General features: G+C 43.3%; 1 protein-coding gene across 1 annotated transcript in view; it reads left to right on the top strand.

The window, feature by feature from the left end:
- Window positions 1–8,995, top strand: part of NISCH (nischarin) — a 171,585-nt gene extending 162,590 nt beyond the window's left edge. Inside the window, exon 21 of the mRNA XM_077452223.1 lies at window positions 8,301–8,995. Within this exon, the coding sequence (XP_077308349.1) occupies window positions 8,301–8,920 (620 nt within the window). The 3' untranslated portion in view covers window positions 8,921–8,995. The remainder of the gene's footprint in view (window positions 1–8,300) is intronic.
- The last annotated feature ends 9,218 nt before the right edge of the window (window positions 8,996–18,213 follow it).

Raw genomic sequence — 18,213 nt, 5'->3', positions numbered from 1 at the left:
GTGGCACTGATGGGCACTGGTACATGACACTGATGGGCACGGATATGTGGCACTGAGGTGCAGCACTTTGTGTGTGAGGCAGATTGTGGGCACTGATAGGTGGCACTGTGGGCACTGATGGGTGGCACTATGGGCACTGATGGGTTTCACTTTTTGCTATATTTTAGGTGGCACTGGCAGGGGGCAGGTGGGCACTGATGAGCTGTCCCCAGCTCGCCGTGATCGCCTTTTTTTCTCTCCTTGCGCTGTCAGCGCGAGGAGGAAAAATAGCCGATTACCGTCTCTGTTGTGATCACATGATCAGCTGTCATTGGCTGACAGCTGATCACGTGGTAAGCGGTCGGGATCGACCCCTTGCTCCAATCTGTGATCAGGCGAGTCTCATAGACTCGCTGATCACAGAGCGCGCAGGCCGCTCGTGCACGGGACGCCGTCAATAGACGTAGTCCCGGCAAAGCAGGTCCGTGCTGTAGCCGTCATTCGGCTATAGCGCAGATCTCAAGAAGTTAAATCTGTTCAAACAAGAGTCTAGTAGACATCCTGGGTATGATAAAGTTTATAATATAATAAATAACTATAAATAATGATAACAAATAATAAAATTATTCAATAATGTAATCAAATCCAAAAACACAGAAATTTGCTCGTTTGCAGAATTGTCGCGGTCATTAGATTTAGTGTTTGACGGATTTCCCCACAAATCGCTATTGCTCAATTCTGCAAGTGATTCTAATTTATTATCACTGTTTTCTAGTTGGTCTAAAATCACTTTTGACATAAAGGGACACTTTTTGGTTGCTATGGACAATCTCCAAATTCCAGACAGAAAAAAAACAGTATTTATAATATAAAAGTGCATGCAGGGCACTGGACAGACCACTAGGGACAAAGGGGGATGTGAATTTTTATGCAGTACTGTAGTCTTTAAGATTAAAGTACTGTATGTTTATTGTGTATTTTGACTTTTTTGAATTTGGTGCCGATCTCCGCTCCCGTGCGTTGTAACGTCACAGGGAACGGAGCTCGGCGGCACTCGGGCACTGTGTGAATCGAGCGGAGGACGGCTCGCACGCACAGCGGGGGACATCACTGGGTCCAGGGGACAATGTAAGTAAGTCTCCCTGTATCCAGCGATGCGATCCCGAGTCTGGCTCAGGTTTACCGCTCGTGGTACTGAAATTACAGCCCGAGCCAGACTCGGGATTACCGCCAGGGAGGTTAATAATCTTAATATACTTTATTTATGAGTGTTGTATTAAGTCGATAGAAATCCAAAATCTGTGTTCTTTTTTGGGATTGATTAACATGGTAGAAGCTGACACTCCATGTCCAGGTTTATTATCTCAAGGATTGATCTGCCAACCTGCTTGTTCACTGGCTTGGAGAATCTGTTTGCTAACCGAAGTTCTAAAAGACAGGGCTTCTGTAATTCTAATTCTGCCTTATACTTAGTGCCTCCAATCTGAGAAAGTATGTACAGAAGACCAGGTCACAGCCTTGCAAAGTTTTACAATTGTTCTGTATGCTTTTGTATTGCTTTTGTTAGATTTTTCCAGTTGGGCTGGTCAACTATGCTGTTTGGGTGTGCACTCTGCCCTGACTGCTTTTGGATGTCCCTAGGTTTCTTATTATCAAGTTATGTCTCTCAATGGGAGATAGAGAAAATAGGATTAATTTAATCCTACAGTAAAGGACACAGGCATCTTATAGCCTGTGAGTTATAGCCTCGTACCTTCAGGTAACTGAACACTGGCAAGCTTTTGAGGACACAACCTCTTATCACAGGGTGGTGGTTGTATGAGTACCACTACAGGACAGGTTCAAGGGATTCTACTCAAACCTGTTCATAGCGACAAAACTCATTAGAAGTATCCGTCGTATACTGGACTTAAAATTGCTCAATAAACCCCTTTCACTTGCCAAAGTTTCAAATGAAATCTATAAGGTCTTGGCTCTCTGAATCAAGGGAATCACATTGCATCTGTGGACATCCAAAGTTCTTGCCTGCATGTTCCCATTTACCTACCTCATTAAAAAATGTCAATGCCTTGCAATGGCAGATGACCACTTCTAGTTGGTCACATTTCCTTTCGGACTGCCTTTTGCTCCCAGGTTGTAAACAAGTATCTTGGCATCCTTGCTTGCCCTTCTCAGAACTCAGGACATCCAGGTGACCGGCTGCTAGCTGCTTCAGGCCTTTGTCAACTTAAAAAAAAATCTGCTCTCCAGCCATCCCTGCACCTATAATACTTGGGCCTGATCCTGGATACATCCCAGGCAAAGGTTTTTCTTCCAGAAAAAGTTCTCTCTTAGAGCTCATGCTTGACAGCTCTTGAGATCTAAAAGAAATCTCATGGTGAGATTTGCCGTGAGAGTTCTGGACCTAATGGTGGCCTCCTTCCAGGCAGAACTTTTTGCTCAGTTCTATTCAATGACTCTTGATCTAAACATTCTATCATCAAGGTAAAGGGAGGCACTCGTTAAGGATCTTTCCATGCTCCTATCCTCACAAAAAAAGGAATTCATTGTCCTGGTAGATCACTACTTTAACTCCCACAGTGGAAAATGCTTCAATCCCAACAATTGGAAGGTTCTTACAACAGATGCAATTCTGTCAGGCTAGGGAGAAGTCTTCCAATCTTTGACCATTCAGGGTACATGTTCAAGAGTAGTGGCTAAACTCCCCATCATCATCTTGGAGCTCAGAGCTGTCAGGCTGTCTGTCCAGCACTGGACCCCTCTTCTAATGGGACACCCACTTCAGGTGCAATCGGACAATGCCTTCACAGTGGCATATAACAATCAAGTGGACAAAAGGAGCCTGGCTGCTTTGAGGGAGTCGAGCCATATTATATCATGGGCAGAAACTCACTGCCCAGGGATTTCAGTGGTCCACATCCCAGGAGTGGACAGCTTGCAGGTGGATTATCTCAGCTGCCACCTCTTGGACCTGGGGAAAAGGTCTCTTTATCCAGATGTATTCAGTCTGATAGGCTGGGGGTAGGGGTCCTATAGCTCTGGCTTAAATGCTCTAGTTATCTTCTGGTCTCAGTTCAAGATAAGCTATGCCCTCCCTCCACTGAGCATCCTATCTTGCCTGCTCCACTAAATAGAGCAAGAGGGGAAGATAGTCATTCTTGTACCAATGAATTGGCCCAGAAGAACCTGGTACACAGATAAACTCCTGACTTCTGCCAGTGCACTGTATTCCATCATGCTTCACATTCTCTGGCTTAACAGCGTGGCTGTTGAAACCCAGGTTTTAAAGGAGAGATGGGTTTCCGATTCTGTGATTCCTACATTACTAAATGCAAGAAAGGCTACTTCCAGGAAGACTTATTATTGTACCTGCAAATCTTACTTCACCTAGTGTAGTCAATTTGGTCTCTGAGATTACTCTGTCACATTTTGACCTTTCTACATATGCCTTGGCCAGAATTGAGCTCTCAGCACCCTCGACGGGCACATTTTGGTCTTCATTGGTATTCATCCTTCTGTCGAAGGCCTTTTGCTTCACATGCTTTGAAAAAAACTTTATTCAAGATGTTTTTCTCATGTCAGACCCTCTTTGCAGTACCCAGTACTTTTCCTAATTTGGTTCATAAAACAAAACAGAGGGCGCACCAGCCTAGTGCATTATACTCAAAACTTATTTTATTGTGGCTGTGGGCAAGAGTTAACCCCTTTGTTTACAGACTATGTATTGCACATCCATCATGATATGAGACACATGCACATATGGACCCACATGTATTACATGTATTATGTTACACAATAGGATCATTTGGAGGCATCACACAAAATGATGCGGGCGGTAGAATAAAGGGCACCAAATGGTAATGACTTTCAAATAGTTCTCATTGGCCAAAAGATCCATATGCACAAGCCGCAAAAGCAGACAGGAAGACACAAACATATAATTGTATATATTGTGCCATTTTGTTCACTTTCCCCTTTTATGAGTGCAATGGGATCTATCTGAGTTCACGGGGTATTATACTCCAATTGTAAATGGCAGGATTTATGTTACCTGCAGCTATCCATATGCCCAGTGCCCAGGCAGCAGTGTTGCAGTTAATGATGGTAAAGTGCCCCCCTGGCTGAAACACACGCCAGCATCGCTAATCCGGAAGCGCCACTTAGCACTGCGTTCCAGCCCCGCTGTCCTTTTTAGAAACTACAACACTTATGGTTTCCCAAGTTGCATCATATCCAGCTTTAGATCCTGAGCCCCCAGTGACTTGTACTCATTCCCTGAATGTTACATGTAAACAGTGTAACGCTGGCCTCTCTTTTAAGAGCCTCTACAGTGCTGAAATTGACTCCCCATTGCAACCCTCATCCCTATATGCATGTGATCCTATGCACATGGACCATATAGTACATATTAAAAATGTGCTAACATAAAAGCGGACACTATATATTAGTATGTTAAGTTGGCAATAACAGATAAAATGATAAACTGCATAAATATCCTTAAAAATATGTACCGTATATGCATATTATTAGAAATATATATATATATATACACTGTAGACTCAACTGCATACATAACCATATTCTTACTAAAATACTCCACTGAACAGAGATAGGAAACACACTGCTGTATATGCTTATATGTATACAACAGCTTAACCACTTGCCGACTGCCCGCAGTACATATACTCTATTGGTTCTATTGCAGGAAACAACGTTCCTGTACGTAATTTTGTGCAATAGCCAGTGGGGGAGCCATTCAGCGGGTCTGGGGGATGTGATGTCCACCGGCCACCCTCGATCTCTCCCCAGAGAGATGGAATGGCGGTCTACCGATGTAAACAAGGTAGACCGCCATTCTGACAGAAATGAACACAGTTATCTTGTGTTCCTTCTAATCAGGAACATGGATCTTTGTGTTCATCCAGTTAGTCAATCCCCCACACAGTAAGCAGACCCTAGAGACACACTTAACCCTTTGATAGCCCCTGGTGTTCACTCCTTCCCTGCCAGTGTCATTAGTACAGCAACAGTGCATATTTTTAACACTGATTACTGTAATAATGTCACTGGTTCTCAAAAAACTGTCTGGTGTCCGATCTGTCCTCCGCAATGTCGCAGTCCCGCAAAAATAGCAGAAAGTAAAAAACTCAAATTGTCGGTCTTTTTTTTTTGTTTCTAGCGCAAAAAATAACCTCATAGGTGATTAAATAGCACCAAAAGACAGTTATATTTGTGGGAACAAAGTACATCAATTTTATTTGGGTACAGCATGGCAGGACCATGCAAATGGTCAGTCAAAGTAACGCAGTGCCATATCGCAAAAAATGGCCTGGTCATTAAGGAGGTAAAACCTTCCAGGGCTGAAGTGGTTAAATACATAAAATGTATGTGTAGATAAATAAATAGATCAATGAAAAATGTATCTATGGATACTAATACAAATATCCATGTGTGTGTGTGTGTGTGTGTGTACATGCATGATCCTAGCTTGATATATGTGTGCATACCAACCCATCTATGTCTCTGCAATGGGTGTCTTAAGTGGATGCAGGTATTTATTACTCAAATCACCTTATTCTACAAGGTAAACATAAAATCCCTAATTTGATTCACCCCTTGAACCCATCAGGGATGTCCTCTTAGACACCTTTCACACTGGGGCACTTTTCAGGTGCTACAGCTCTAAAAATAGCGCCCTGAAAGAGCCACTGCTGTGTCTCCAATGTGAAAGCCCGAGTGCTTTCATATTAGAGCGGTGCGCTGGCAGTACACTAACAAAAATCCTGCTAGCGGCCTCTTTGGAGCAGTGAAGGAGTGGTGTGTAGACCGCTCCTGCCAATTGAAATCAATTGGCAGCGCGGCTATACTGACGGCAAAGTGCTGCTGCAGCAGCGCTTTGCGGGTGGTTTTAACCCTTTCTCAGCCTCTAGCGGGGGGGGGGGGGTAAAATCTCCGAATAGCGCAGCGAAATTGATTGTAAAGCGCCGCTAAAAATACACCCACCACTCCAGAGTGAAAGGGGCCTTGGAGATTTTTGCTGGCAAAGTAGCCTCTTTAGTCACTATAATGTCATAGTTATATATATATCCCAGCATTGGACCAGTGTGGTGTTCATTATAGGAGCCGATCCAGGAAGCAAGACTTTTTTTTTGACAGTGGGCGATGTCCCAGTACAAGCTGTGATAGATCCCCTCTGTCTGCTCTCGTAGGCTTCCCACCCCATTCTGCTTGTGACCCAATGCAGTTTTGTTTAACCACTTGAGACCCGCAATACGTCTATTGACGTCATGGGGTTTCGCTGGTTATATCTAAATGATGCCTGAGTCCACAGACATCATTCAGATATTGCCGTTTTCAGCCGGCGATTCCCTACACCATAAGAACTATCATAGCGGCTGTTCCGCCACTTGATAGTTCTTACGGGCGGCGGGAGGGGACACCCCTACCGTTTCCATCGGTGAGTCGGTCACAGGATCCGCCGGCCCCCGCATGTGATCATAGATATTTCCGGCGGACTAGATTGTCCCCGGAGTCTCTATGATCGTTCGGAGGCCGGGCGCGATGTTATGACGTCACGCCCGGCCTCTGTATTCAAATTAACGGCGCCAATCTGGCTAGGAAGGCAGGATCGTTTTTTTTTATTTTTATTCTTCCCAGCCTAGAGGTGAGATATGGGGTCTTATTGACCCCATATTTCACCTCTAGGCTGGGAAGAATAAAAATAAAAAAAAACGATCCTGCCTTCCTAGCCAGATTGGCGCCGTTAATAGGGCCGATCGTGCCATATTCCTATTACAAGGGATGTTTACATTCCTTGTAATAGGAATAAAAGTCATCAATTTTTATTTTTATTTTTTTTTAAGTGTAAAACTAAAAAATAAATAAATAAAATTAACAATAAAAAAAAAAAGAATTTTAAGCGCCCCTGTCCCCGTGAGCTCGCACACAGAAGCGAACGCATACGTAAGTCCCGCCCACATATGAAAACGGTGTTCAAACTGCACATGTGAGGTATCGCCGCAAACGTTGGAGCGAGAGCAATAATTCTAGCCCTAGACCTCCTCTGTAACCCAAAACATGTAACCAGTAAAAAAATTTAAAGCGTTGCCTATGGGGATTTTTAAATACCAAAGTTTGGCGCCATTCCACGAGTGCGTGCAATTTTGAAGCGTGACATGTTGGGTATCTATTTACTCGGCATATCCTCCTCTTTCACATTATGCAAAAAAATTGGGCTAACTTTACTGTTTTTTTTTTTCTGAAAAAAACACGTTCGAAAAATTGCTGCGCAAATACCGTGCGAGATAAAAAGTTGCAATGACCGCCATTGTATTCTCTAGGGTCTTTGCTAAAAAAAACATATATAATGTTTGGGGGTTCTATGTAATTTTCTAGCAAAAAAATTAGGAATTTTACATGTAGGAGAGAAATGTCAGAATTGGCCTGGGTCTGAAGTGGTTAAAGACCACTACCACTGGCCCTGCATGTCTGCAGTGGAAGCATTGTGGCCTTTCAGGGGGAATCAGAGCGGCCCAGCTTAGTCTGCCCCTGGTGTCACCCCTCTGGTGGGTGTCACCCAGGTGCAGTCTGTACCCCCCCAGCCAAGCCACTGGTGCAGACCCCTGCATTGCGATGGTGTGCGGGCATTGTGCACTAAAAAAAAATATATTTTTTTTTCAGTGCAAAGCAATCCACCACCTTACACTGAGTAGCTGCAAATGAACAATGCAGTGATCCCGCTGGACTTCGCAGAACACCAGCTGCTGCATTACAACACAGCATCTGATGTGAATGAACCCTTAGGCTGCATTCACACCTGAGCATTTTCAACTCGTAAAACGCCAGAAAAAATGTCCGACAAACCCCCAACAAACAAAAGCCCATTAATTTAAATCGCCCTTTCAAATCTGAGCGTTTTGTAGCCTGAAGAAAAATGCCTGAAGCTCAAAAAAGTACACAAGCTTCTTTTTGGGCAGATTACAGGCGTTTTATGCTTTTTACATTGGTGACCTTTTGATCTGTGCAAAATCGCAGCAAAAATGTGCGTTTTTCTGTCTGAAAACAAAGTGCTTGGGTGTGAATGCAGCCTGAATCTCTACTCATATTCTGTGTTTACTTACCCCACTGAAATCCACCCGAATACACCAACAGTTGGATAAAAAGAAAAGAAAATACACCCATGTTAGCCCTATCTCTTTGGAAGCAAATAGGGACAAACAGGAGCACTGATTTTTTCCTTCCTTTCCAATTACCTTCCCTTATCTTCTCTCATATGTGGATTATATAACACAAAATTATATTTTATGCATTTTCTGTTCCAGGAACAATGGAAAACTATGAAATGATCCATTCCAGCAGAGTGAAGTTTATATATCCAAATGAAGAAGAAATTGGGGATCTTACTTACATTGTAACAGAAAGCACTGACTCTCCAGGAACATTGCCATCTTTAAACATCTTGCTGTATGTCCTGGCTTTCCAAGTAAGCACAACAGAAGGAACTGACCAAGAAGCTTTGCTGCAACCTAAAACCCTCATTCTCACAAGCTCTGATCTATTTTTATTCAATGAAGATTACATCAGTTACCCACTTCCTGATTTTGCCAAAGAACCCCCAAAGAAAGATAAGTACCAGTTAGTGGATGGGAGGCGTATTCGGGATTTAGACCGTGTGTTGATGGGCTATCAGACTTATCCTCAGACTCTTACATTTGTGTTTGATGACTCTAGCAACCAAGACCTGATGCGAAGTTTATCTATGGATCATTTTGCAGAACCTTTAAGCCCCTGCAACAGTCAGAAAGCCTGTGGCAGTAATCAAGAAGTACAGTGGTACATCTTTATTCCAAGTGCTGACAGCCGGGAAAAATTGATATCGCTCCTTGCCCGCCAGTGGGAGATTCTGTGTGGCAGAGAGCTACCTTTGGAGTTGACAGGATGAAGTACTTGATTAATGTATACATTCTAAAAATCCAGGCAGTTTTTTGAGGGACCATAATTAAAGTCGATGCACATAGTTTTATGCTGCTTTTCCTTGCACATATTTATTTTTATGTTTTGAGCACATAGTACATGTACAGATAACTCTCAGTAAACACCAAACTTAAAGATTGTTACAATATAATTGAAACTAATGCAATGCATCTTAATGTCTTTTATATAGCTAAAGATGTCCTTATTCTTGTAATGTTTTCACAAGTGGTGCACCGATATTTCGGTGAAATTGTTTCACCGAAACCTATCGGCTGATAATGGAGCCGAAAAAGGGGCTGGGCCGCCCCGCCGGGTGCCGCATATGTATTATCCCCTAGCGTCCCTGTCAGTCTCCCCTCCCTCCTGCTGTTCTCACAAGTGTCATGAGTTGCAGCCTCCCCAGTGCCTAGTAGCGTGATCTCACGCTGTGTGTCAGAGATCTGAATCGCCATGCAGCTAGTGTAACAATGTCCCGCCTCCTAGACCGCCTCTTGTGATAGATAGACACACTGATCCAATGCTAGGAATTATTGTGCCGTGTGTCATAAGAGACAGGACCGCTGCCTGCCGATTCAGATCCAGCTCTGACACTCAGCATGACATCACATTACCAGGCACTGTACATGATGGGCACTGGTAAGCTGTACATGATGGGCACTGATAGGCTGTACATGATGGACATTGCTGCATTTAATCGGCACTGGTAGAATGTAAATGATGGGCACAGGCAGGCTGCTGCATCTGATGGGCACAGGCAGGCTGCTGCATCTTATGGGCACAGGCACCGGTGAGGCTGCATGACAGGCACAGGCAGGCTGCTGTATCTGATGGGCATAGGCATTGGTGAGGCTGCATGAAGGGAACAGACGGGCTGCTGCATCAGACTGGTAGGCTGCATCTGACATGCACTGGTGAAGCTCCATTGATCTCTTGTATCATGTCTGCAGTCTCTGACCATCTCTTGTATCATGCCTGCTAGAGGTGCACTGAATGGAAATTTTGCTAATACTATTAGCAGTGTGTTTAAGTTTAAGTAGCAGATTGCCGACATGATACAAGAGATGGTCAGAGACTGAGAACGTGATACAAGAGATGGTTAGCGACTGAGGATATGATGCAAGAGATTGTTAGAGACTGAGGACATTTTTCTTGACCTTTCTTGCACTAAAGGGTGCCAATAATGGCCCACAATAAATTCATATTAATTTAAATTGATGATATTAATTAAAAAGTTGAATATAATACAATTGTATATAAAAATATAGTTTTTTTTTTTTTTAAACTGTCATTTTCGGTTTCAGTTTTCAGCCTAGTGCATCCTCCTTCATTTTCATTTTCGGCACCAAAATTTTCATTCGGTCCACCCCTAGTCGTCACACTTAGCCCTTGTACATCCGACAACAAAATCCAACGGATTTTATCCGAAACTGGTGTTGCATACACACGGTCGGACAAAGTTGTCAGAAAATCTGATCGCTCGTAACGTGATGACGTTATTTTGTTACGACGGGACTACGTTCAGGCTAGTAGCCAATAGCTTTGATCTAGGAATTTGATCTGAGCATGCGTGGCACTTTGTCCGATCGGATTTCTCTACATCATGTTGTCGGAAAATTTTTATATCCAGCTCTTAAACTTTGTTGGTCAGACATTCCGACGGAAAAAGTCAGATGAAGCCCACACATGGTCGAATTAACCGACAACACGGTCCGATCTGAATGTCCGACTGTGTGTTCAAGGGCTTAAAGGGGTTGTGTTTTTTTATTATCTTAATGCGTCCTATGCATTAAGGTGAACAAACACCTGGCAGTGACAGGCCCCCTAGCCTCCCCCCCCCCCCTGCCGTTTTAGTTGCCTGAGCCCACCGGGATTTCCCACGGCGGGGACACGGCGTCACTCTGCCTAGGGTTCTCGACTCTTGATTGGATAGATTGATAGCAGTGCAGCCATTCGCTCCCGCTGCTGTCAATCAAATCCAATGACGCGGGCGCCAAGGGTGGGGCGCGAGTCATGCATTGCACAGCTTTGATTATTTAAAAAAAATAAAAATAACAATCACTTTAGGTACAGTTTTGGAACAATTTTGAGCTTCTAAAGGTTCATGATAAACAGATTTGCAATAAAAATATTGGAAGATTATAAGGCCATAAAATAATGTAGGCAAGTTTAGAAAAGCTTCCTCTTATACTCCAACTGTAGAAATATACCAGCACTATAGTTTACAAGCTATCTCTCTCACATGCACTAAACAGCGGAAATGCATGCTGGTGTCTTTGGATTACCTGATCATTTAGAATGAGATGAATTTCCAGTGGTTTGCTTAAGGTGTATCTTTAAAGTGTCCTTGCTTGTAGAAAACAAAATTCAATAGCCCTAGATTGGGGTGGAGTGTGGTCTTTGTTTCAGGTTAATGCATTTTTCCAAATCAAAAGCAATCACCTTGTAATAAACCTGTACCCAGGTGAAGAATATTGCATTTGTGGCCACCCTTCTGGCAGGAAGTAAAGTGCAATATTCTGTAATACATTTTAACACACTTTAGCTAAAATGGGGTGTGTTCCAGTTCCAGAGACATATACGTGAATTGTCTTGCCTTCCAAAATATTTATAATTCTGTTCAATTGGTTCCACACACTCTTGCCATACAACCTAGCTAGGTGTCTCACCTTTAAAGGAGTTAAACAATGTAGCTTGGTTTAATGATTTGCCTGCAGATTGGATAATGCAGAAACAGCAGAACACTGACGAGGTTGTCTCATGCACTCCTATCCTGTAATCTTGTTCAGAGGGTTGAGCCTCATTCACATGGATATACTAGTGTGCATCCATGAGAGGGCTGTGTTTGCCTGCATGGGAATGCACAGTGCCATTCATGTCAATTGGGATGCAGTGGCAGACAGTCATTGCGTCCATTTTGACAGCCATACACTTACAGGTGTGCTGCCCGACACACAGTGTGCATTCGCAGCTGTGCACCCGCATGGCTGTCAAATTGGGAGCAGCATCTGTGTTAGTGCAGTCATTGTGTCCCAATAGACATCAGTAGGACTGTCTGCGCAGGGATACATGGAACTCCTGTGCATCTCCGAGCAGGCAAGCATGGCCTATGCTTAAGTAGCTGGTGTGAATGAGACCTTACATTGACAACATTTGGTAGGGCACTGATGGGTTGGCTAACATTTCTTTTCCCAGTCTGAGCATTGATGTTTGTAGGTGGCTGAAAGAATTTAGTGTCTTAAATGGCCTGTAAAAAATAGGAATCTACCATTGTATTATACTGTCACCTACAGGAGGATTGGATATTGGCAAACAAAATAATCTGTATACCACCCAGGATAACCCTTCCGTCCTTCGTGTTTTTTGCTAGTGTCCTAGGAGGATGCATGTCTTTTCTTAAACTCTTCTGAGAAAGTCTAACTATGTTTTGCTACCATTTTTCTTCAGTTTTCCTCCAACTAATATTCCATGCTACATTACTTCTTGAGTTCGTCTCTAAATGGCAGATATCCAGATCGGCCTTTCTTTAGCCTAGCTATGGAGTTCCTAACCCATATCCTTCCTGCTGGACTGGACGTTGTAGGACTAACCTGAAAGTGACATTCGGGCACTGGCTTCTGCATTTTCAAGATCCTGTTTGTAACCAGTTACCTATGCAGGTTCAAAGCCGCTAACAATTGCTTTAGTGATTGCCCTATCTCAGAAGACTGTGAGTAGACTGATTGGGCTAAGCAACAGGAGCTACCTTGTCATTTGTACTTCTGGGCACCTTTAACCTTTCAATAGTTTTACAGAAGGGGTTAATGCTGAGTGACTGATTGCTGATGTCATACACAGGGTGGAATGTCACAAGCACATGCTCTGTGCTCTCTTTCCAGACATACAGTATCAAGAATACTTGATCCTGCTGCTACTCCTGCATTGCATAATAGCCACATGGAATCTCTGGTCTGTTTCTACTGTCCATTTACAGTAATCTTGATTACCTCCAGAGTTCAGACCCTCATCGGCTATCAGCTGCATGGGTTTGTAAACAGCTAAGGTCTTGCCCTATACCCTAAGCTTAGCTACATCACCACCATTCTGTCAGCACATGTCTGTATCTAGACACTGTGGAGATGGTCCTGCTGCATTGGGGGACCCCAGCTCACACTTTCCTTAGGGTTCCAGGGAAACTCTGCTTTCTGAGGGCACTGATGTCTGTAAGCTAAATCCTGCTACCCAGTGGTTAAAAGGGTCTGTGTCATTGGAGTCCTTTTTAACTCTGTTGTGTGATATCTTATGCTTCTGCAGATCGCAGAGGCTCTAAATGCCAACTTCTGCAGAGTCAGCCATGGCCGTAGCAGTGTTAATTTCGTAGACTAAAACTGACCAAAACACTTTAGTCTACTAAAATACGACTAAAACTAAAATTACATTTTAGTCAACAGACTAAAATGGGACTAAAACGAAAATGTCCTTTTGGTCAAAAGACTAAGACTAAGACTAAAACTAAATTGAAATTTGACGTCAAAATTAACACTGGTCTCTAATGCATGTTCATACCTCAATACCGTAAATAACATATTTGATTTTTCATTCCAGCAGTATATAATGAGTTTGGAAATTGTAGAGAAATGCTTAACTAGTGCATTACAATTTAACTCTACCCAGTAGATTTTAGACTACTAAAATTTGTTTTAGTCAGCTAAAATGTCCTGGAGGTTTTAGTCGACTAAAATGTCCTGGAGATTTAGATGACTGAATACGACTAAAACTAAAACAATTACAAAAGACTAAAATGCCATCACATACTAAAACTGAATCGAAAATTTGCTGCCAAAATCTACACTGGGCCGTAGAAGAGACTAGGTGACCGGACGCAGTGGCCAGCTCAGATTCAGTGTCCCTTTCAGTCTCTCTCTCTCACGGTATTCTGCCATTACCTCAGGCAATATCTGTTTCTGCCTTTACTGATGTGGTATCTACTACCCTGAAGAATCTGCCTGCTCTCTTCAGCCTTTGGTCTTTCAGAGCCCTTACAGCTGTAAAGACCTTTCCACTACACCCACTATTCAAGGAATTTCCCTTTATGGACTAGAAGCACCCTGAGGGATTTTGGATTCCACCCTAGCACTATTTGGATTTGTTCCCCTTTAGGAGGGAGTCCATTAAAGAGTGGTCTATACCCTCTGTGGATCTACTAGTGAGCTACCTTCTCCAGTAGATGGGATTCTTACCTTTTTAAGGATCCTACTAACCAACAGCTATAATCCTTCCTTAACACCCAGCCAGCACTCTTCTTTGCTCTTTTCTGGTGGGGAACTTATTTTGCCAAACTTGGGTGAATTGGGTTAGATCACTCAAACTAGCCCTCCTCATTAAAGCTGTGGACCCCTTCCTGATAGAGCATGTAGAACAGGTGTCTGGAGCCAGTGCTTCAGTTGTTATGGCTTGCTGAAAGCACCTAAACTTGGGTCTTTTCTGGGTTTGTTGGCTATACGGATGTGCATAGCACTCTGGTTATGTCATTGGGAGGCAGATGCTGTATCCCAGTAGCTTCTTACTAGCTTGGTTTTTGTGGGATGCCTTACTCTCGATATGACATTTTTCACTGGAGGTCATTGCATCCCTCATCTACTGTAGGTGCAACCAGACCATGTAAGCCTGCTTCTCCTGTAGCCCACAGGGTTGATAGTAAAAAACATGTTAAACCATTAGAGAAGTCTTCAGCTTGAAGGTTTCCAAGTGAGGTGTTGTTAATCCTTGTGGGCCTTTGTACAGTCTGCTTTCATTCAGGTGCAGAGAGCACCCCTTTTAGGTCTACAGTTTTGCTTCTATAGCTTGTGCCATTGCATAGATTAGCTGGTCTTCCCCTTCCTCTTTGGAGTTTCCTGAACCCAGGGGTTCTTAGTCTCACACTCGCCTTTGCCCTTTCCCTCTGAGCAATTAGCTTCCCCTCGGGCATGTTGGGGTGTCAGTGGTACCTAATATGCATCAGTGTCATCACCCTTCTCCTTTTCCAGGGGGACCATCTGACCTTGGGAACAACATTGAATTTATTTTGACCTACTTTGTACTTGGTGAGCTGGCTCTAGTGTATTTCCCAGTGCTTTTTCATGGCATCCCCATTGTGAGACACTCAGGCAACATCCTGTGTAAAGAGCAGTAACTATGGGCTCTAGTGGACATTTCCCAGATGGGCCAAGTGCCTGCAACATTCATTTGGGTCTGCTCAGTTATTTGCTCTTAAAATGTATCTCACCAGTAGGTGATGTTAACCAGCATGGTTCTTCAGTAAATGGGTCCACAGCATGTTTATCTTCATGCCCCCGTCATTAGCCTGAGATTTATCTACCCAACATTTTCAGGAGTTTTGGGAGTTCCCCTCTGAATCGCTTCCATATTCTCCCTTTTCAATCTACTTCAGCCCCTTTCTCTGTGGTTGTGAGTCTAGCTCATGAAGCCACATTCCACAACAGATGGTTCTTTCTACAATGCTGTATCCCTCTCTGGTCAAGTCTCCTGATACATACACCACTGTCCAATATCTAGGTACTGGTGTGTTTACCACTTAAGTGGAACGAGTGGCAATTTGGTCCTGTTGTGGACAGAACTTGAGGACTTAAATTGGTTGTAAACTCCTACAACTAAATCAGCATACAAAATCCTAATGAACACTACTTGTAGATATCTCCTTACTTGCTTAGTATTGTTGTAATCCTTTTGTTCTTTAGAATGACGTCACTGGAGCATGCCCATATCTCCCCTGATTTACGGCACACTCTGTGTGCTTGTCTGTCTATTATCAGGACTTCCTACGGCACAACATTGAAATCCCATGAGACTGCATAATCACTCAGAGCTTCCTACTACACCCCATGTGACCATGTGATATCACATGGAGTGTAAACCTGGGCATCAGACAGCATTACTGCAGTCTTATCAGCTGAAGCTAATAAGACTGGCATAGGCAAACACTAGATAATCGGCACAAGTAAATACTATGAAATAAAACATGTCAGCTATGAGCAGGGAAGCAGGGTTGCCATAGAAACGATGGATTGAGAAGGAGGCTTGGTTAACAGTACATGAAGTGCTCAATGTAAGGGGGGAAATACACTCTACTGTGCACTCAGAAAACAATACTTAAGATAGTGCTGCCTTACCCCTGGAAACAAGTTTTTTAAAGTTTCTTTAAACAGTAAGTAATATGTGATTTGGGCTGGATTACAGTGGCTATAGTTTGATAATTATTATAATGGACTAAATGGAAAAAAGCATCAGAGTGGGAGAGTTTACTTCCTCTTTATCCTTATCTACACTAATCCCTTTAGGAAAAATATTCTTGAGGCCATTTGTTCGCCACTGGTTTGTTTCCAGACATAGAGGCGGAGTCAATGTACTGAGATTAATTCCTGACCCTGTGTTGCAGGTGAGAGAATTCAGAGGCGGGCCCCGTGACCCTATGAGCTATCTGCAGGCAGAACAAATTAGTCCCGTATTGCAGGTACCCTCTGAGTTACAGGAAATCTCCTTAATTACTTATTGCGACTTTATGGGCCCCTCTTCCTTCATATGTAATACTTCATATTCCCATCTCACACGTTCCCGGTACAAGCTCTCAAGATTTGGGTGCTGCAGCAACAACCAGCTGGATACTGGTTCAAGTCACCAAGTAGATATTTGCCAGCATACCAAAGATCAGCACAAAGTGGTCCAACTGGGTATTTTATTGCATGATCACAACACAAGAAAGGTGCAACGTTTTGGAGTCACGCAGGGCCCCTTCGTCAGGCATGTGAGGGGTCCTGCGTGACTCCGAAACGTTGCACCTTTCTTGTGTTGTGATCATGCAATAAACTACCTATTTGGATGCCACTTTGTGACGATCCTTGGTGTGCTGGCAAATATCTACTCTTTTTTCTTCCTTCATATGGGTTACAGGCTTGTGTAGAAGGATTTTCTGGTGCTCTTCTGTTTTGGATTTACTCTTGACTGCCCTGATAGGACTGTGTATACAGATTCTGTGATTTTGTTAGATCTGGAAAATCAGGAGCATCTTTATCCCTCTGGCTCTTTAAAGTCAAGGATGGGTAGGATTTTTTTCAGTAGGTTCCCTCTGAGGGTTTGCACCAGGGGTGCCTCTTTCATGCTGGTGTGTTGAGCTTGTTCCTCAGCTTCTAGGTAGTATTCAATCTCACTGGTTTGTGGTTAGGTATTCTAACTTCCAAATCCTGCTCACCCCTGTTGAAGTGCTTACTCTTTTAGTTATGCTGACATCATGTGGTTGAAACCTGGTGGTGTTCTCCTCTAGGTGGATTCAGGAGCCACTTTACTCTTTGCAGGTTTTGTAGATTTTAGTTATTCTCAAGGCTTGCCTTGGCGGCTGTCTGTTCTGGCTATTGATCTAGGATCAAAGTTGCTCGTCCTTGTTCCTTTTTGGATCTGATGAATAGAGGCTCGGGGCCTTCCTACTTGGGCTGATTCATCTTTCGTTTACCAGGACATTGGTTATACGGTTCTTTGTCTGGTACCCATATTCTGTTAGGGGCTTGCTCTCTTCCCTTGTTTTGGAGGTTCGGATTGACCAGCTTCCCACTTCTTGGTGCGTTGTCCCTTGTTGTCTTTCCTTTCTAAATTATGATCATCTGCTTTTCTCTGTCTTGAGCAGTAGAATGGTCACCACCTTTTCTTTTCAGTCATGACAGTTTCCCCTATCAGGCAGGGGGTTAATCATCAGACTCATTGGTCTTTTAGGCAGCTCTTGAGCAGCAGGCAGTCCCCAGGTATGTTGTTTTGGGGTCTTGGTATTGCTTGCTACAAACTGTGGCATGCTGGGAATAGAAGGGGTGATATTGGGCTTGCCTACATATTTTTTTTGTTTGCTAGTGTCTAGTCATCCAGTAGCCGGTTGTATAACCCAACAGTGGATGACTTTCTTTACCCCCACAATGAATTCCATAAAAAAAGGTTTTATGGTAAATACAAAAATCCTGTTTAATATATTCTAAATATTTGTCTGGTAAAAGCCTCCTTAGTCCTGGCATTATAGACTTGTATAGCTGGCTGGCCTTAAAGACTGTAAGCGTTTAGTCTCATAGTACACCCTAGTCAATCTGGGATGACTCCCTGCACAGGCAGTACCAAAAGAGATTTCTTCTTTACAGTTGTTAGCTTTCGAGAAGGCCTCCGCTGTGCTCCTAGGGTAAGTAAACAGCAGAGGTTGAGAGGCTTAAGTGTAGATTTGTTAAGGATTGCTATGGAAGGTGAGTTAGTGTTAAT

The sequence above is a fragment of the Lithobates pipiens genome, unplaced genomic scaffold, assembly GCF_037356315.1.
Source record: "Lithobates pipiens isolate NorthernLeopardFrog02 unplaced genomic scaffold, aLitPip1_a1.2 Scaffold_23, whole genome shotgun sequence".
Taxonomy (NCBI): domain Eukaryota; kingdom Metazoa; phylum Chordata; class Amphibia; order Anura; family Ranidae; genus Lithobates; species Lithobates pipiens.
The sequence above is the reverse complement of the archived record's forward strand: the minus strand, read 5'-3'. Positions and strand labels throughout refer to the sequence as shown.